Raw genomic sequence first — 22,016 nt, 5'->3', positions numbered from 1 at the left:
TCGCGGGCGGTTTATGTACTCTTCGCATTTTGCCTTTACATTAACTCGCGCGGCCTTTCAACAGTGCGCCAAGTGCGCACTGACGCGTCCCATTCGAATTCGCTATAAATCACTTCATTTGCTCGTAAATCACTTTAGCCTTACGAAATGAATTTGCACGTACAATAAATAATTTGTTAATTCACGAGTCATTCAATTCGATTGATTTAAAATTGATGAGCCGGACAAAAATCCAGCGGCGCTCCGTCCGCCGCGCGCGGCGCGCCCTGATTTTCCCGTCGCTCCATTCGCTCGCGCTCGCGCGAGCAAATTCGACGGCCGGCGCGATAAACGAGGAGGAATAAACCATCGATGAGGCCGTACACCCTCCGTTCGCGTTTCGCCGTTCCATTTTCTGCCATAATAAAGATCGATATCCGCGCGCGATTTATTGGTCTCCGATGGCCCCCTGGCCCGGCCCGGCGATCGCGCGATGGACGACACGAGCGTCATTTCGAGAGGATCTATAGCCCGAAACTCCGCAGGACGAGACGAGCCCGTCCTATTAGCGATAACAACGACCCAACGAAAATCCCGCTCCCCCGAGCAAAATCTCAAAGATATGTTTTTTTTACATAGAAAATATCCCCCTGAAAAGTCCTGCCCGGCCCTCCGCCTTATCATTCTGATACTTCTGACAAACGTAGTCGGGTAAAAAAAAAAAAAAAAAAAAAATCTTTAAATTTAAAACTTAGACTTTAAAATTACGTGACGTTGGTAAATGTAATTTATTAAAAAACATTTGTCGTCCCAAGAACACGACGGCGAAGTGTTCTCTCGCTTCTCGTGAAATTCGCTGCAGTCGCTGCAACTTTGGCTCAACGATGAAAACAGAACGCTGCTTCGCACCTGTCCACGCGCAAATTGACATTTTGTAACGACCATTTGCTGTAGATCTCGCAAAACGACGATGAATATTTCGCATCGGAACGTCGAGCGGAAAGTTACCGATGCATCATTACGGTCTGCGGTTATCGACGTAATGATCGCGCGAGTTAGTCCCATTGAAAAACGGACGTATTACGTAACGCGGATTGGCTCTCGATACCGATCGTGCGATATTGAGAAATTGCGCAGAGCGCGCATTTACAGTGAGACTAACACAAAAACTGCAAATCTCTAATTACTCCTCATTATTATATCAAACTCGCGGAAAAACGAATGTTATTTTTCTCTAAAACCGCAACAGTGGACACGATAAATAATAACATAGGTGGAACATTGCCATCCGTATCTCGTCTCTTTATTACACTCCTATCAATGTTTAGAGATTATCGAAGCTTCAAAGTCCTTGAAAAGACTCACCTTTCATCCTCGATCGCCACGAACCGCTGACGGTGGAATCTTTACGTGAGATTCGCGAAGTGGTTTAATATCCGCACGCCTCGATACCTCCTCCTTCGTTCCTTCAGAGCTTATCTATTTCTGCGAGACGTCGAAAGCTGCGACGACGGTCATCTTTCGAGCGACGGCAGCAAGATGAAGCTTTTCACTACTCGCGTCTGCCAACGAGAGAGAGAGAGAGAGAGAGAGAGAGACGGTAACCGAAATCCGATCGGGCTGACACACCTCGCCGGCTGCGGAATTCTTTTGAGCGCAATCACGCATCGCGCGCGCTTTTCACGACCATCATATTCGCTGCTCGAACGTCATTCTCTCCCGTGCCCTTTGATGTTCTTCGTGGAATTTTAGTGGAGAAAAGAGGCGCGTCGAGGAAAAAAGACGCGCGAAGGCGGCGAAAAGTTTTTTTTCACAATCATTGCGTAATCCGCCACGCTACGCTTTTGCGTGTATTTCCATCTTCGTTGCACCATCACGTTGACTATTTTCGAGCTTAACGGCGTTTATAGTGTTATCTTTTTAGAATTTACATATACAAGGTGTTTCCCGTTACTCGATCATTTCAAAATCATAAACGTCTTTTTAAGCGGAATGATATATTTTCATTAACGCAGTAGTCTATAAAAAAAATTAATTCAATTATATAGAATATATTGACTTTGAAAACGACGTTAAACATTTAAATGTGTGATTTCTTTGCATGTAATATAACATATCTTACATGGATTTGCTTTTTTTATAAACTATATTACTATGTGAACAATGAAAACATGTTATTTTATTTAAAAAAAAAAATCTTGATCTCGAAATGTCGTAAAATAATAGGCATTAAAACAAGAGCTGCCTCCTATAATATTTACTTCTTCAAACAACTTTTTATTTTTTCGTATCAACAAGAGGATGGTTTGACGAGATAATAAGGGGGTGATAAAGGTAGGATAAGGAATAGACGAGGATCTAGACAAAACGAAAGCAAAAGTATTAAAAAGATTATGGAAAAAGAGAGATAGGGTATGCTCGTTATAAAAAAAGAAAGAGGAAGGGAGATACAATAGACTGTAAGATTTGTAGCTGTGATATTAATTATAAATGTAAATAATAGATAGTATAAAAGAGTAATATATTGAAGATAGTATAAGTGTACATTTAAATTGTAAGGTATATTTAAACGCGAGTTAGGAATCAAGAATAATAAATCAGTTTGAGGTGTGGATGGATGAATGTTTTAACTTAATGTAAACCAAGTCCCTTCGTGGCATGTAGCTGAAGAAATAAATATATCTATCTATTTTTTTCATATAATCATTAAAAACAACAGAGATAATCTAAATGACTCAACTTACAGTGGAAACACCCTGCGTATACACACGTATTAATCTCAAGTTTTCTCCCAGACTTCCCAAGATTCATTAATAATTATTGCTTTTAGGGAATTATCACTAGTACCATTTACGTAAAATTCGACGGGGAACGCGCCGAGTATTATACGCTCTTAAATAATTCTCAGCTCCGCCGCGAAAAAACAAGTCTCTCGCGAAAAATTCCAACAGCCAGGAAGAGATGGAAATTCGGCGCCCCTATATATTATGCGAACGATACTTTAGGAGTTCCGTGGCGAGATGATGGCGACGAGGTCGACATCCGCCGCCGCGAACTAGAATAAGGAAGGCAGGGGGCGGGTCACGCCCCGGCGTTAATTATTAATTATTCCGGTCGATTCGGTTCCCGGCTAGGAAACGAAGTTATCTTCTTACCCGGCCGGCGCCAACAACGCCGCCGCGCCGCCATCGCCGTCTCCGCCTGTCTCCGTCCCCGTCCCCCTCCGACCCCCCCCCCCTGTCGCCGCTATCTTATTCCCGTAGTAGACGAAAAGTCTTTACTCACGTAACAACGTGGCCGTCGCGAGAGATTTCGGTATGCAAAGCAGCAGACACCTTCATCCGTCTATTACGTATGTACGCTATCGCGACCCATTTCCGCGTTCCGAGTGCGAGCCGGTCGACGGACATCGATATTTATTTAAGAAAAATCTCAGCGACGCCGCTCTTCAATCGCAAAAGCTTGAAAAATACAGGATACGAGAGAAAATGCGAGGAATCTGGGTCATCTTGCGTACGGGGAGTTTCAAAAGCGCAGGTCAATCGCTCGCGGAAGTTAAAAACGAGAAAAAAGTTGATACAAAAATCCGGAAATGCGTTGTTTCCGAGTTATCGCTATTTTTACGTTGAAATTGGTTTTTACTTTCGAATTTTTTTGTTAAAATTGAAAGAAGATGATTCTTGAGTTTTATAACATAATTATTAAAATTAAATAAAAATTGTGGGTTACTGGAATGGAACACTCTATACACATGAACTTTTAAGAGATAACATCGTGCTTTGCCCAGAACTTATCAATCAATTTTCAAAATATATTCAATTAACAACTTTCGTTTCTTCTTACGGTTATTAAATTATTACCTTCATTATCATTATTAATCACGCATACGTAACAATTCACTTTTTTAATATTGTATACCAACAAAAGACATCACTTTTTTTTTTTTTCATCGCAATATTAAAGCAAAGATTCTCGTTGTTGACAAGAATAATTCGGTCTCTCGAGAACGCAATTTCTCTCGCAATTTCTTTCGCAAGTTTGTCGCTCTCTCGGGTCTGGTTAGAAAAAAAGAAAATCCTGCGTGCCCAAGGGCCGACCGGCGAAAAAGAAAAGGAACGGGGAAAAAATTTCAAGCATCGGCGAAGTGCATTGTCAGAATTCTAGCGAGTCGACGCGAGTACTCCTCTCGCTCTCCTGGGGTACTTCTGAAAGCGCGATTCACCGGACGAGACTATTCCAAAGGGGAAATGTATTGTACACCGAGGAGTCCAAGCTTATCCCGCACGGTGAGTTGCACGGTAGTTTGCCTCGGGGTTGCGAGAGAGCGAGGGTGAAAGTATTACCCATAATGAATAGAAATAGAGACGAGGGCGACTAATACGACAACGTTTCAGAGAGACGAGTGAAAACAAAGATTTTCGTTTTTTTCGCGTTGTTAATCATGAAATTGTAATGTGCTCCGAGATGGTCGTGTGATAACGATTTCATTTTTGGTTTTAAAAACCACGCAAGCTAGAAGTTATGAGAAATTTAAGAGAAGAAGACATCGGGATAACGAATCAAAAAAATTATTTTTTTTTTTTTCATCTCAGTTTGAGGAAAAAATAAAGAAGTTGTCGAATGTGTTTGAAAGCGCAAAATTCGATTTAAATTCATCAAAACCAAAGCATTAATATAACTGAGAAAATTGCTGTTTGTAGAAGACTTACCGTTTGTCCCCGAATAGTAAAATACATAATAAGATTATTTTTTGTTAAAAAGATATTCAAACTTAAAACTTTAAACGCGTTTTTTTTTAAACACTTTCTTAACCTAATTAACACGATTTCTCAAAAACTACCGAATTGCCTTCAAATTTTAACAATATATTTTAAAATATATTGTTTACCGTGATTTTTTTAAATATCTTAAATCACTTTTTACGATCAAAGAAGAATGAAATTTTCAATACAAAATTCTGATCTTAATTTTAAATAATTTATTTGCTAAATATTATTATTTAAGTAAAAAATCACAATCGGAATATAACGACATCATTTAAGATTAAAATGTCTCCAAAATTATTTATTCTAAAAATTAAGAAACTATATTAATCAAAAAGAAAGTTTCACAACATATTTTTTGCTTCATATTTCAATAAAAAAATCATCATAACTTAATTTTAATTTATTTTAATTATTTAAATTGTATATTTTTATCCTACTAAATTGAAGTTTCAAAATAATTTATTAGCTGTTATAAGTACATACTAAAAACAATTCTATTTTTCATCCTAGTGTATCCCCTTAACGAACTAATACCTTCAGATACGCATTCTCGCGAGCGTCGACGATCACCGGCGAAGAAAAGCGAGATAGAAATTTAGAACAGAAATAGGACAGACGGATAACATTCGCGGCACAGAATTCGAGATACTTGAAATGCCGTCGAAGGTGGCGACGCTTGCTCGCAAGAGCAAGGAATTCATTTCGTGCGTGCGGAAACAGCGAGACGCCGCCACCGCCGTCGCCGTCGCCATCATCGTCGTCGTCGTCGTCGTCGTCGGCGATTTCCACGCCGCGCCGCGCCGTTGCAAAAACACGCGATAAATTATCCCGGAATCGCTGCGTCGACGATACCATCCATGCTGCATAAGTGATAAATGGTTGCTTTCGAGTATCAACCCCCGACGAGCAGCCTAGAATATGAAAAGAGAGAATAATCGACGGGGGGGGGGGAGAGAGAGAGAGAGAGAGAGAGAGAGAGAGAAAGAAACGTGACAAGGGAAGCCGAGGTGGAGAAACCCCCGCTCTTACTCCCACCCCATTGGGAACCCTCCCCCATTGGGAAACCCTCTCTCGTTGTCACTCGCGGCAATCGCGGAGAAATGCCGAGAAACGCGGATCAGCGATCTCTCGATACGTCAACTAACGAGACAAAGGTGTTCCTTTGACGCGCACTTGGTTATCGGTGTCGCTCAAGAATGCCGCAGCGTAACGCTACTGTGAAGCCGTAAGCTTGAAAAGAAGGAGAGAGAGAGAGAGAGAGAGAGAGAGAGAGAGAGAGAGAGAGAGAGAGAGAGAGAGAGAGAGCGGGAAGAAGGGAGGCGAGGGAGGAAACGAGCTCGAGGAAGGCGAAGGGAGCGTGCCTCCTTTCGAGATACCACCATCGCGAACCGACACGAATGGTCTCTTTTACGCTCGTTCGACGGCATTAACGAGACATCGTTATTCCGTACGGCGAGGCGGTCGGGAATCGAGCCGATATCGATTATCCGTCGATTCCCAGCGCCGCGTGCTACTACCCCCTCGGCGAATCCCCGTCGCCGCAACTCCCCGACGCCGACGTTTACGCCGACGAGGGCGAGAGAGGATCGAACGGACCTGCGCGCTCGTGTGCCCGGTTCGTTATTCCACACGATTCGGTATTCCACGGTTGAATTCCACGGGAGGCTTCCTTCCCTTTAATCGAGTCCCCGTGCAGGGTGCATCCCCATGCAAATATCTCGCGCTAAAACCGCCGGGAACCGCGAAGTCTGCGACTTCGGCGAGATGGTTTAACATTAGCTTTCGTCCGATTGTTTATCATCACTCGCGAATATATCACCAATATTACGCTACACGGTGATGATATTGCGTATGTCTAATAAGTGTGTAGAGCATAATATTGTCATTATTTATTCTTAGCGATTTTTATTGCTAAACGAAAAAAAATGATTCGCGTAATAGAATTACGTGATACAAGGAGATAATAGATGTTTGCAATGAAAGATTAAGTTTTTTTTCGAATACAGCTAAAATTCGCTCATAAACTTAGTTACGCTTTTCCTTAGTGAAAAATTAAATCGGATTATATCTTAATTAAAATAAGATTTCAGCATGACGGGACCACAAAACCGTCGGCAGATATTAAATCTTGGAAAACAATACGTCTTGGAGAATATAATAAAAAAAATTTCACTGAGATGTTCATTTGCAATATTATCTTCTCTCTCTCTCTCTCTCTCTCTCTCTCTCTCTCTCCCTCTCTCTCTCTCTCTTTTCATAATTTTTCATAAATTCGTACTTTTTACAAATTTATTAAGAAATATATATATATATATATAAAGATAAATCATTTTATCAATTTGCATCAAAATAGAAAAAGCGTTAATAAAATATTGACTAAGAAAAAGCGTTAATAAAATATTGACGGAGAATCTGTACGTGGAACCTGTTTTAGAAAAACAGGCCTCCATTCGACCCGTAATAAATGACACGCAAAATTCTCGGGATTGTTTAAAAAGTCATATGTCGGTCGGACGGGAGAATGCTTCGAGCATTTTGCAAAAATTTCACCGAGATTTAAAGGGCCGTGTAGCGCAGCGTACCTCCTGCCTAATGCCCTCCAGCTGGTCCTTTAAACTTTAAAGGCTCCCGAGAGACGGAAGTCCCGACTTGTGCCAGAAAGAGGCCAAACGTTCTTTGTCGCTGTATGCAATACGTAACCGGCGGTACCTTCGACCCGTCGCAAGTCCTCGCCCTCGGAAATTTCGGAACAAATATTATCTTACGTCTTTCAGGAGAAGAGGAATCGAGGCCCGGGGAGGAGGGAGGAGACTTTTGCAAAATTAAGAGTAATATGTGTCCGACGACGAACAAACGTGGCAAATAGGAAAACTCCACTCGGAGGGGCGACCACTCGGTTTGATTAAAATTTTCAGAACTCTTCCCTTGCTAATTACGAGTCTCCGAGATACTTTACGTCCCCCCCCCCCCGTCTCGTTCTCGTTCGTTAAATCGCGAAAAGAGCGCAACAAGAAAAAGGCACGCGCAGATTATTCATACAACGTGGAGTTCCCTAAGAGCGCGGGCGAAGAGACGGAAAAGAATATAATTAAATTGTCAAACGTTTCAATTTTATAGACGCAAATGGCGCAAACCACTGCAATATATCGCGTACCACACTGTAATATTCCGTATCGTTGTCAGTCAGTGCGAAATTTAGGAATAAAGATCACAGATTAACGTAATTAACGAAAAGATTAACGATCCTCTTTGTTTAATTAGTTCGATAGATACGACTTGGTAACGTAGATAAAAAAATGAATAAATTTATTTAATTACTTCGTCTTTATTTAAGTCTTATCTTCCTCTCTATCGTGTCTTAATTTAAAGTTTTAATTAAATAATTTAATAATTATATATATATATATATATATATATATATATATATATATATACTATACAGAGCATAAAGATTCAATACTCGTTCGCTGATGCATCTGTGCTGTCTGGTGTTTCAATTTGCAAGCCGCTGGAAAGAAGGCCGCAGCGGCAGCGCGATGCGATGAATCGGATTCTCTCGCGATCGCGCCGTTTCCCAACTCACGAACACGAAAGCCGCTGCTCCTGCGGGAGTACTCGGCAACGGAAACGGTTTCCGCTGCCCTTCCTCCTCCCACCGCTCCCGACGCTTTTATATCCCCTGCGATTCGATTTCTGTCTCGCCCTTCGCGTCCTGCGAAAATCCAATTTGCTCGTCGTAAGCTGACCCCCGCGCGCGCGCGCGCGGGCACGCCACCGCACCGAATCCAGAGTGGATTTTCACAGTTTTCTAAATTCAAGGAAATGATCCCGCCGATTCTATCCCCGGCAACGGAAACCGTTCTACCCTCGCCTCATCTCCTCCCATCTCGCGTCCCAACCCGCGAATGTGAACTAATCTCCGTCTCTCTCCAGTGCGTGCGCGCGCGCGCGCGCGCGCGTTTGATGATCGAGTTTTCGGGAAAAGCTCAAAAATTGCCACGCTCAATTGCCACGGACAAATCGGATGCTGCGCGCGCGGATGCTCCTAAACTCATTGGCCGAGGCGCAAAAGTGCCATTCGAAATTCAGGGGATCTCGTATTTAGAGCGAAGGTATTCAGAGCAGTTCTCGCTTCTGGTTACTTTCACGAATAATTTAATTGCGATAATTTTTGTTTAATTGCAATAAATAAGTAGAACGCTTAGAAAGCGTTTAAACTATTTCTCTCGTTTCCTCGCGTTTATAATAAATAAGAAAAAAGATCAAATAATAATACGTTTTTAAAAAACTAGACATCATTATGCACGCGCTACATATTTTTTTTTTTTAAACAAAAAGAGCAGAAATTAATATAATTACTTACACTATTTATTTTAATTTATCTACACTACTGATTATAATTACACTATTAACCTTTTAATATACAAAATGATTTCTGCGATGATAAGCATTCATGAAATAAGCGCAGCGAGGGAAAAAAAGAGACAACAATAAACTTGGAGAGATAAATTACTTGGAGAGTAAGATTGACTTTACGTGCCTTTCTTTTTAAGTGCATTCTGCAGCATTTTACGAAGCCAATCTTACGAGAATCGATCGCGAAGAGAACATCTCGCGATTCGATTAATAAAACTGCCGCATGTCGGCATTTAACGAGCGCATTAAATTCCCTTTTCTCCATCATGGCCGCGGCTTCGTGCGTCCGATAACTAGCTCGCAGATAGCTCAATTCGCGGGAGGATGCACGCGACTTAACGGAAATGCACAAGCCGCCACGCTTTATCGAGCAAGGTTATCGCGGTGCTCCTATCGCCGCCACCAGTCCTGACCCGCTCTACGTGCCAAGAAGCATCGCGAGCTAGCCGGCCGGCGAAGGAGACGCTCGTGCGCGTAATAGAGTTCTCGGTAGCTAAAAAGTCTAACGGGTTTGCAAATAAATAAACGAGGAGGCAAGCGGGAGGCGGAAGGGGAGAATATATACGAAGGCGGAAGTGCGATAATAGAGAAAAGCGGTGCATTCCCTCCGTTCAATGAATAGAAGATACGGTACGTACGTACGTACGTACGTGATGGCGCGCGTCCGAAATAAAACAAGACGTGGAAATTGAAACCGATGCATCCCCGCCGCCCCGAAATTCCACGCGCGAGAATCCTAATCCCATCCCATCCCATCCCATCCCATCCCATCCCATCCCATCCCATCCCATCCCATCCCATCCCATCCCATCCCATCCCATCCCATCCCATCCCATCCCATCCCATCCCATCTCATCTCATCTCATCTCTTTCTCTCTCTCTCTCTCTCTCTCTCTCTCTCTCTCTCTCTCTCTCTCTCTCTCTCTCTCTCTCTCTCTCCCGCAACAAAAACATTTTTACGGTACCTCGTGTAAAATTCACGATGGCTCGGATATCCCGGTTCCCGAGACGCGACGCGCGTCTCCTTCCGAGAGCCGCATCTCGCGTAAGAATAATATACGTGTGTTTTTCTTATATCGATCATTTGCGATTTGCATGCGCACGGCTCCACGTGTCCGTTGCGAGGCCCTCCTCCTCCTCCTCCTCCTCCTCCTCGCGGCATCGCAGTGTCGAGTTGACCCGTGAGATTCTATTCGGCGGCGATCCTCCCGGGTGTTCCCGTTAAGCGACCTCGGCTCCCGGCGCGCACAAAGGAGATGATTTTCGATTCTTTCGCGCACATGCGAAATTTCATTATCTTCCCAAGGGACTCGGACGCCCGGGGCGTAAGCCTGTTTGCGTTGGCTTTTACGCACATGTCACACGCGCGGTTATTCTTTCGGTCCCGCCGCGTCTCCGACGTCTTTATCGGGCGACAATGTCCTGACGATCGAGATCGCGTTACTGGTTCTTTATTAGCATATCAAAGCCGCTCCTCGCGGTAATGGGCATCGCCTCTCTCGAGGTGTCTCACAAACGTTAATCCTTTAACGTCGATAGGACGAGTCGACTCGCCGTTAGGAGGACCCGATCGTCGAACGGTCGAGATAATTCTGACACCGTTGCGAATGATGATGAACCTAAATATTTTTTTCAATGTGTCCTAACTGCATCATTACCTTCTAATAATTTCATCTCGTTAGAAACGTTATCTGATTTTTAAAACGGTCCCTCCGGAAAAGAGAGACCTAAATTACGGGAGTAACCGGCACGTAATATTTGAATTCATGTCTCTCGCTCGGTTACGAAATCGCAGCTCTTTCTCAAGTATTATCGGAATTGATCGCACTTCCGCAGGCGGTGACTGATAAAAAGAAAGAAAAGGAAAGAGGTCCCGTATATTTCGCGGCCGAGAGCGGGCCCGTGACGAAGGCAAACTACCAAAGAGGGCGTGTATCCGAGACACGAGACCGTCGGTTCATTCACCAAAAATTGGCATTCCTCCAATCAGCTGACAGGCCTCTCGTTTCCTCGTACAAAGCGAGGGACGTGCGCGCAAAGTCGTCTATTTTCGGGCTCTCAGTGGTTTCTCTCTCTTTCCCTCTTTCTCTATGTTACGACATCCACCGCGGATCACATCTGCTTTCGTACGTCGTTTCTCGGAAAGTGCGTTAACGGAATAATTTCGTTAAAATAATTTCTCCGACCGAACGTTCCATTTCCTTCACGGTGGAAAAATAAGACGATATATCTAAATAACACGTATGAACGTTTTAGTTAGCCTAGAAATAAATGCAATAAAAGAAAAAAACTGACTAAATAATATAATAATATTCGTAATAATATTCCGTTATTTAGGATTCATTTTAAGAATTATTCAAAGTTCCCTTGATGAAGAGGATGTAGAGCGCTATATAGGAAGGATTCATGTAAGATTTATAAAAAAATTTCTTTTAATAAAGCAGAAACTTGAATTTCAGAAGATTCGAATTCACGCATCGAAATGCTCGGTTTAACATTCCGTCGGACTTCCTCTTCCAACAATGTTGGACGACGTATTAAATATTAACACGCGAGGAGGCGCGCAATGATACGTTAGTGATTGACGTGGTACAACAGATGCATTTTATATGGGAAAGTGTCGGGCAACTGGGTAAAAACAAAGTTATGCATGATCGCAGTCTGTAGACCTTCTCTCCTGCCATATAAGAGCGAGATATTAATAAATCTCCTTTAAAAAAGTGCGATTGGTAAATTTGCCACGTCATTCAGAAAGGTTAATCGATACTCGCGTTTTATAAATGTCGGAAAAAAAGTTTCGACGCAAACCACCGTTTAACCCTCCTCGGGGGTTGGCGTTGCGCTACGGCGAAGGGTAGGACGAACGGGAATAGCAAGTTCATCGTAAAGTCCGATCGACAATTTCCGAGGTGTCAACCGCGCGCTCTCCAACCCTCCCTCCTCCCCTTTCTCCCTCCTTCTCGCTCTCTCTCCCTCTCGCAATTGCATCACGAAATTATCGTGATATATCGACCGCCAGACGTTAGCAACACCAGGCCAAAATTATCCGAAATAAAATACCGTGCCGCCGCGCGAGTCGTTGAACTCGTCGGCCGCAGAAACCAGATCGCTCGAACGCGCGATAATTCTTATTATTTTATTCTTATTATTATAAGTTTATACCGCGCGCAGCAACCGCCCGGTATAAATTCCCGTCTATTGAGAGCGACGACAGATAGGTAAATACGAATTTCTCCGCGGGCGGATGGGAGGGAGGTTCGAGGGGACGCGGATAAAGGTGGCGAGATTTAAGAGGGTGGAACGCGAAGAGGGTGTCGAAGATACGCCGGGCATGCGCATCGCCGCCCAGCAACCGGCAAATCAAATATTAACACCGGCTTTATACCACCCGATGCGCCGCCAGCCGATGGCACCCGTTGGTGCTCTCACAGCGAAATGTAGTAAACTCGTGCATTCACATCGCGAAATCCGTGTTGCTTCGAACCGATGCATGCATTACCGCTATACATTTATAGTTTTAATCCTCGCGTCATCAAGGAATTAACGAAATTATTCAGATCGTTATCTTGCCTCTCGGCCGCAAATAATTTTCATTAAATCAAGATAACACGTGAGAATAATACATAAAAACTGAATTTATGATTAATTATCATTTAACTATTTAGATGATTTAAAATGACACAAAGAGACGCGATAAAAAAAAAATATCTCTTTTTGTGAGTTTGTAATAGTAATAAATTAATATTTTATAGATAATAGAGAAAACAAGTCTGCTGGCAGATCTAAAAATTTAGCCAGATACAGATCTGAAAATAATTTTATTGAACCATTAAAATTATTATGTAGGACACTTAAATAATAATGCTAAATAATAAAAATTGTTGATCTTCTAGTTTGAACGTCGTACATAATAATTTTGACTCCAACAAAACTATTTTCGGTCATGCATCTGGCTAAATTTTTAGAATTGCCAGCAAAAATATTTTTTCTAACTTTAAATATTTTATATTTAAAGTTAGAAAATTGAAACTTTAAATATTTTATATTTTATTAAATATCTCGCTTGAAAACCGATTGCATCGGGAAAATCGATACAATTGATAGAGAAGATATCATTGACTTGTTCGCACTTTGTCTACGTAATAATTTCTCCTTACTTATCGGGAGGGAAGATCGGAAAACGACCTCCGATCGTCCATCTCTGTCGGCGACAATCTGGTGGTGATTCGTTGAGCTTTCGAAAAGTTTCGTGCCGACGAAAATCCGGCGGAAGACAATCGTCGTGCGCACTTACCGGAATAAGATGAAGCGCATCGAAACGAAAATAGATTGACAGACCGTTGGAAAAACTTTTAAACTAATGGCGCTTCTCTGTTCGTTCTTCTCCGGGTAGTTAAAGCTCGTCGTATCTCCCTTCATTCATCGACTCCGGTTTTCGGTTGTCGATAATAAAAGGTTAATACTCACTGATTAAGCCACCGTCAATAGGCCATAGGTCGTAATGCCAGCATTTTGTCTCGGCGATACATAACTCCTGATTCTGACATTAAACATTTTTTTCCTCCGTTGTTACTGTTTTTATTATAATCGCATAATTGCTCTTTATGCGACATAATGCCGTTTCGTAAGTACCCCTCAATTTTTAGACGCGACATGGTTTATGGTTTACGGGCCATCAGGAGCATCCGAAATAGCTTCGGAAATATCGCATCGGAACGCCACAAAATTCGCTGTTTGTTCGCCGTTTATTTACGATATTTTCGAGGGTGGCGAGTTTTATGTGAAATTAAAAACGGTATATGAAAATTTCTCGCGGCAATCAATTGCGGTGTTATATCGCCTGAGGCATTTCGCCTTTACGTGCCTCAAACGCCCCGGTCTGTCGGAGTCGTAAATTTTTAAATGACCACCGATTTTGGAAACACACGTCTCTATTCTGGCGTTTCTTTCACCTCGAGGACGAAATGCGAAATGCGCGTCATATTGCGACACACTAATTCCGTTTTTCGTCATTCAAGCCGCATGCTCTTTACGATCCTCGATCGACGAAAAATATCGTTAAATTAATTCGTCGCATTATCTCGATGCTATGTGCACGAGCGAGTACTGTCGCATTATTAAAAATGGGATGCAGAAAGTAATAAAAATAAATTTCGCGTACTCACCACCAGGGGCCGTTTTGGCAGCGTCGTGACGACCTGAAACCAGAAAGAGAACTCTTTAGCGAACGTCAACGTTCGTCAATTTACGGCGTTCGCCCACGAGGGGCGAAAGCTAAAACTATTTTGTACGTAACAGGAAGAGATTAGCTTAAAAAAAAAAAATAAAATTTTCCCGGGCGAACGTGCGCAACGCAAAATTCCAATGAGAAGGCTAGAGAGACCGGGCGAAGCGCGCCGAGCTAAAATCCACTACACATATTATGTAAAAGTACAGTAATTTAACAGCGTACGGAGAATTCCTGGAAACAATTTGCGAGGCAAAGCCGGTAGCCGCTCATAAAATACAGCGAGAAAATACCACGAATTAGCGGGGGGGAATTTACAACAAAGCGCAGAAATTATTGGAAAGCGTTGTGCCCCTCTTCCTCCTCACCCTTCCCCTCCCCCCCCGGTCTTTCTCGCTCTTTTCGTCTTGCACTTTCTCTGGCTCTCTCTCGCGTAAACGACGAGCCATGCATGCACAAACGCTATAGTCACAAACGCTCGCGAGTTAGCTAGCTAGCTACGTTACTCGGGCACTTGGAATAAATTTGCATACGAAATTCCCGATTCGCAGAGATATTCGCGGGTACTTTATGTTTTAATTAATTTAATTTCATTTGCATCCGTAATTATATATTAATTAAAAATATTATTTCCTATTACGTATTAACTTTTCGCGATCATTCGTTAATATTTTGTTGTTTAATATATTGTATTTTGTGTACAGTTAGATTCACAAAATGCGAATCTTGTATTCCGAAAAGCCTCGTTTTTCTGGAAAAATGAACCGAAAGGCCGTTCGGCCTTGACTCGAACGAAACACGATGGAGCAACGTCGTCGTTTCCGTAATCCGACGTATGAAACGAGTTACTAAAAGTGTGCACGCCTCATGAAGACGGTCGTTGCACCCGTGCACCTTTGATGGCGAGAAGAACGGGAAAAATCCCTCGCGCGATCGTAAAGGTGTCAAAGAGAGATGCCGGGGACGGCACTTAAAATTTGCAAACGGTACGAAACCGACCCGAGTTCCTGAATGCACCCCCTAAAGGTGGATTTCATGTGATGTTCACAAAGCGCCCCTGCTTTTCCGCCAGACGACTGGCTTTAAACGGCAGCTTTTTCCGCTTTCCAATGGCCAACAATAATGAAAATCATCTAGATGTCCCGAGGTACAACACTTCTGTCCATTTAAAATCTTAATTCAAAACACACCGACTCAAGCTTAATGGCAAAGCATTAAAGCAAGTATTATAGCAAATATTATTATAGCAAAGTATTAATTATCATTTATTTAAAAATGTAGTAAATTCTCTTAAATTGTAATAGAAAAATAAAGCAAATAAAAATGAAAAAAAAAAAAAAATGAGAAAAATATTTTAAAGAGTCTGCCTTTTAATATTTATGATTGACTGGCTTACAAATTTTTTTTTTTTTTTAATATTTTAGTATGACCTTTATTTAGCATTTACACAACTTATAATTCATGGCACGGTAGGTTTTGCCATAGTTTACATATTTCTCCGTCTGGTTTCACATTTATCTTTCTTCGGAAAGGTTCGCAACGATATAAACTCGGACGTCGGAACGTCACGGATCGGCCATGGGCGCGAATCAATGATGCATTTATATTTATTTATGCGATTTTCCATTTTCCATGTGACACGTATGTCCGAAACCGTGACATTTGGTCGAGATCGTCGCATATGCACATTGCCTCGCGGAATATTAAATGCAGCCGGAGCGCCGGATTGTTTATTTATTCAAGCTGCGCGCAACACACACACACACACACACACACACACACACACACACACACACACACACACACACACACACACATTGCGCGCGCGCGCGCGCGCGCGCGCGCAAGTAGCAAACATATCTCCGCATCCGTTCGCTCTTCCACCAGCGGTAAAGCCAGCCAGGCCACCTATTAAGACAGATGGCATGGAGATTATTTATGAGAGCGCGCACCTGAGCTCGCGCATTTTCAATTTTGGCCGTCGGGTGCTCGATCGAACAGACAACAAAATGCATCGAAATTACATTCCACAAATTCAATTTATTCAGGACGAATTATCGAACTTCGTAAATGTGAAACACGGAACATTTTCATTGCGGCACTTTTTTTTTTTTTTTTTTTTTTTATCGATGACAGTAAATCCAGATCCGAATACAACGTATGAAAAAAAATGTTTATTTTAACAACACGCGTATCGGCGTCGAATAATACGGACGGAGCCGTAAAAGCGCGACGATGTTCGCGAGAAATAAATAAAATTTTACCCTCGTAAAATACGATATCGGATTATGCCTTCGCCTCTTCATTCTACGAGAGGCGAGGTGTACATCAAAGGATAATAATAATTTTTCCATTCTTTTACCGGCGCCGCGACTCTTTTCGACCTAGCTACATAGAAATTTATTAGCTCGCCGGCGGCGCGTCGCCTAAATCGTGAGTTATCGCTGTTATCTCTATCGATGACGAACGACGACGACGACGACGACGACGACGACGACGACGACGACGACGACGACGACGACGACGACGACGACGACGACGACGACGACGACGACGACGACGACGACGACGACGACGACGAGCCGAGAATTGGGACAACGACCTCGCGTTCGCTCGAAACAAAGAGCGAGCGTGACTACGGCACTGATGCCATCACGGCAGCCTGGTGTGCTTTTACGCATGGCGCAAGGTTCTCTCCTCCCGGCCACGAACATGACGCGTATATATGCACTCTCCGCTCGGTTCTCTCTGTTCTTAAACGGCGAAACACGTCGAAGACACACGGGGGAACACGGGTGTGAGCACCGCGCACAATTCCGCCGATATAAGCCCCGCTTCTGACGTCATCGTGGCGTCGAACGTCAGTAAGTCCTCGCGTTTAGCCCGGTATCATTCGGGGGCACAACGGTGTAATTACGTAATATAGAATCCCGCCGTACTTTGCGCGACGCTGCAATTCCGCCCGTATAATTTATTTTTGCGGCACCGCAATTTTCAGCGGGACGCGAGACCGCGCCGAGTGCGCGAGGGATGAATTATTACGCGCGCATCGACGCGGGACGCGCGGCGGGCGGCGCACGTGTGACACTTGTCGGGGACCGGGGAGGGACGGGGGGGAGAAGAGAGAAAAGAATCGGCTGTTTCAAATTTCCATCTACCGCGCCGCGCGTTTACCCGGGATTTAACACCCGCGGATTGAAACGACGACGGGATTTCGAAGGAGGAGAGAGAACCGTTGCGGTTCGCACTCTCGCGCGACGCCTTCTGGCCTTCTGGCTTCTGGGCGCGAAAGGAGGGGGGATTAACGGTTTCTCCGGTGCATTGTGTCGCCCTCGATGCCTCGATCCCTCGATGGGAAGGGAGGGAACGGAAGGCATTAAATTTTCAGCGCGTCGTAGTACGCGCGGCTAGGAAATATGCCTTAAACGACTTATAAATAAGGAGACGCGCGTTAATTCTTTAGAAAGCCGTAGCTCCCGCGGCTCGCGGATGCGAATCTTCCTTTCCGCCAGTCCCCCTCCCCCTCCCTCTTCCCCGCAAGTCGCCCCAATTTCGTCTTCCAATCTCCTCATTAGAATCAAAAACAGAGATACGGGATACCTATGTGCCGGCGATGTGAAAATACAACGTAGCGCAATTATTTTTTTCTTCCCTCCCCCTTCCAGAAACGTGACTACACCAAAGCTGATAAAAAAAATGGCAGTCAGAAACATTCAAACTATAATTTATCTGTAATAACCTTTTTCGAACATGAAAAATCCAAATGATAAACAATCGCGGAAGGTTTTTTTTTTTTTACCGTCAAAAAAAAGCCCTCTTTTCGTGATGTACGCGGTGATATATATGTCGCATAAAACCAACAGTATAACGCGTGATATTCGTATCGCGCGATATATATCGTTTGCAATGACCAATTCGATTAACAGCTGCGGATTTAATGCATTGCAGTACGCGACTGTGCGCTTCGCGTTCGCATTAAATATGGCCCGCTTTAAAGATTGCGATACGCTAGCTTCGCCTCCATCTTCTAATCTTCCTTGTTCTATCCTTCCTCGATCGTTTATCCTACGAGCTACGAGAAAAACCGAGGATCTCGCACATTCGACGATAAGTGCATCGTCAAATGCACTCCGACACTGCTATCCCCCTCGCGAATTCGATTGATTTATCGGCGAGAGAACCGGCGAGCAAAACAGGCGCCTTCCTTGCCCCGAGATACGAGCGACTTTTTCGAGCTAACGCGATAATTAATTACGTGCCTGCGATCCTGTTGCACCTTTATTTGTCCACGTAGAAAGTTTTAAACGGCGCGCGAGTTTTCTTCATCGAGAGTGCGACATTGCCAAGCGCAACGGCAGAATTCACGTACTTTCGCATTTCTTTGGCATCGAGCGGAATTCTACTTTCGTCTTACTTACGAAAGACTAGCAAAGTATTCGTATTCGTTTTCGCAGTCACAAATGACGTAATTGTCTTCTTAAAAAAGCTACAACAACGTTATATATTTTTTTAAACAATTTAATAATTTTTTTAAATAAATTAAAACAAGACACCATTCTTACACAAATAAGAATGTCAATTAATTTGATCAAATTAAATTGTCTGAAGATTTTTGATTGTTAATTGACAAACTTTGTTCATTCCTAGATTGAGATATGCAACTCCGCGCTGAAGAAAATATTAAAGCGCGTACAAATGGAAGGAAATATCCACAGAATTTTTAACGCGCGATGATAAAAGTTAGAGATTTCGCTTCTCCGCAAACTGCCGTTGTTTGTTCGAATGCGAACGAAGACGAGGAAACAGCATGGCGAAACTGCACGACGTGACGACTCCTTATTCCGCCGCTTCCGCCCCCTAAACAACCATCGCCCGCATTGTCTCCGCTTTCTTCTGTATAAACTCGGTATTTATGCGACATAAATAAAGAACAAAGGAAAATATTCCCGGGAAATAACGCTTTCCTGCGTGCGCGAATTTCGTACCGCGGCGGGATTACTTCGCAAACATAACTTTAGATGGAAATGTGAATTATAATGAAAACTCTGAGGTCACAATTTTTACGAGATTGGCCAGCAGACAATGGCATTTTACCACAAATATCGATGCACAAGTATCGTAAATCTCACTGTCACTCGGATGTCGATTGACCCTGGAAGATATGGTGCAAAGTTGTACAATTGGATAATTGTGATCGCGACGCTGGACGAGCCATTAGGAGCGCATCGAAAAACAGTTTAGAAAAGTCGACGCGCCATTTATCTTGTCGCCTTTGGGACGCGCCCATTCCGCTAGATAATCGAGGTGATAAATTTCACTGGGACACGCTGTATACATCCCACGTGTGCATGAAGCCTGCCACATTTCGTTCGGAAAACAATCAATCTATCCCGGAGCTTATCGGACCAGTCGCGATTTTGCCTGCCGAAAGCCCAGACACGACACAGTCAGGATGATTGCGATTGACCTCGATGACCTTTCAACCCCTTTCTCCATATTCACTCTTTGTCATATTCATATTCCAGACACACCGATGACACCGGGATGCTCACCTTTTGTCCTATTGTCTTACGACCAGTCCCACCCACGTAACCTTTTAATCCCGGTCCGATTCATTTTCAGTCTCAGATTCACGAGAACGAAATTTCAACAATTCGCAAGGAGAAAAAATTTCTAATACAAATTTATCTATAGTCGAAACATATAGAAAATCATAAATTAAAATTTAAATTGCGTTTGGTATGAAATAAATAAAATTATTAAAAGTCTTTTATATTTTTATATTTTTAGTTATCCAATTGTTTTTAATTACGTAAGGTATAATATAAATTTAATATATATAATTGCTCAATTCACATTAATCTCTGGTTACTAAAATATTGTATATAATAAAAAAAAAAATAAATAAAACAAAAAATACGATAATATTTAGACTCGTTGTTCGAAAAGCAAAATTAAAAATTCGGCCAAATTCGAGAAAATTAAGGTGATAGAAATTGAAACACTTTTTAGCAGCTAAAAGCTATTCAGCAAAATGGAATTTGTCGCAATTTCGCTTGCAGCTGGCGCACTTTTACATTTCTGAATACGTCGCGAACTGGATAGACTCCGTTCCCATGCCCGGCGCATTTTCGTGTCCCATCCCAGAAGTTTGACAGACTGGCATAGTCACGTAGAGTAAAAGGGCGAGCTGACACGACGACGACGACGGTGTCGAATTTTATGGCCGCATCGAGGTAGAAGCGCGGAAACTCTTGGAAATCGGACGCTCTTTATTTCCCAGCCTGGTCGGTACCGTCGGTGATGGTGTTTCCCGTCGAGAGAGTCGCAGCTGCGCGTCCGCGTCCCGGGCACCCGAAGGTCTCGTTTTTCAATATCTTTGCGTAACCCCTTTGACGTGAAATAGAAGGCGTCCATTGACTCGGGCCAATCGCCCGTAACGTAAACACCGATAATGATCGAAACGTTTCGGTTCGTGCATCCGGGCAAAACCGGGATGAATGAGCGCACGTTCCCTCCCTCCGCCCCTCGGACATCCGTCGCCATCGTTCAAGACCCTTTTCGTTTTTCTCGCATAATAGTGAATAATTCAAAAGGCCAAGTTCACATCGACACACATCGGGAACAATGCGCCACGACGGTGATCCAACGTTAATGATTGATAGCGCGCAATGTCAAATAGGAGATAAACAGGGAGCACACGAGCGCGCAGGTTTGATCGATTCCTAAATAATAAAAGCGATCATTATTCAAAAATCGTTGAAAACCACGAGAGAGATAAATATAAGAGAAAACATAAAACGAAAACAGCGACAGAATAGAATAGCAACCGATTTAAAAAAAAAAAAAAAAATGTAAAAATAAATACAAGATATTTTGTGGAATTTTGCTCAACAATGTGTCAAAAGATTAATTAATCCGCGAAAGATGCATCGAAAAGATGATGCATTTATCGTCGTTTATTCTAGTAAAAAAAAGTAAAGAAAAAAAGAAACAGGATTGGAAGGATTAGTACCTATCCGTAGCACGCGGAAGGACGCTCGATGCGCGAAGAGGAGGAAACTCCTAAATCCATCGGATCGAGAAAAAGGATAATGAACGACAAACCCTTCCTCAACGGGACGTCTGAAGTACGTCCCCCTCCTCCCAGGAGATCCCGGTTTTGCTTAACAGCGCGTTCAGGATCTCGCCGCCGCTTAAGGACGATTGGATTTTCCTCTCCGGTCGGTGTAAACAAGCGACCCGGTACTTAAAATTTGGATCCTCCTTAAATTTACCGCCGGTCAAACGAATCTGCGGATATTTAGGTTCCCCGCCGTTTCGCCCAGATAGCGTGGCGTGGCGCGCGCGCGCGCGAGGACGAGCTTAGCTCGAAACTTCCGGCCCTCGTAAGCCGCCGGTAAAGCCGCCGCGAAAGTTCGGCCAGATATTACACTGGCAGTGATTAATTGCGAGCTTTGAAGTTTAACTCGGCGCGCCGGCGATCGCCGTAGGTAACACGCCTGTCCGGTTTCGTATTGTTATTGGGCAATCCTTCGCTCCCGCGAAGGGCTCTAACGAGCCCGAAGCCCAGGATTAGTTTTCCCCTCCCCCTCTCCACCTCCTCCACCGTACGAGCATTTCTCGCT

At 43.3% G+C, this 22,016-nt stretch overlaps 1 protein-coding gene across 11 annotated transcripts in view; it reads right to left on the bottom strand.

Moving 5' to 3' along the window:
- The window catches only part of LOC105433371 (growth factor receptor-bound protein 14), a 296,179-nt gene that overhangs the window by 110,511 nt on the left and 163,652 nt on the right, over positions 1–22,016 (bottom strand). For all 11 annotated transcript variants that reach the window (XM_089074244.1, XM_089074245.1, XM_089074241.1 and 8 more), the window contains one exon: positions 14,327–14,359. In XM_089074244.1, coding sequence (XP_088930370.1) covers positions 14,327–14,359 — 33 coding nt within the window. The remainder of the gene's footprint in view (positions 1–14,326; positions 14,360–22,016) is intronic.

This window comes from Pogonomyrmex barbatus, unplaced genomic scaffold (genome assembly GCF_055798465.1).
Source record: "Pogonomyrmex barbatus isolate J1 unplaced genomic scaffold, ASM5579846v1 scaffold17, whole genome shotgun sequence".
NCBI lineage: Eukaryota > Metazoa > Arthropoda > Insecta > Hymenoptera > Formicidae > Pogonomyrmex > Pogonomyrmex barbatus.
Note: the sequence above shows the minus strand (reverse complement) of the source record. Positions and strands in the feature narration are given on the sequence as shown.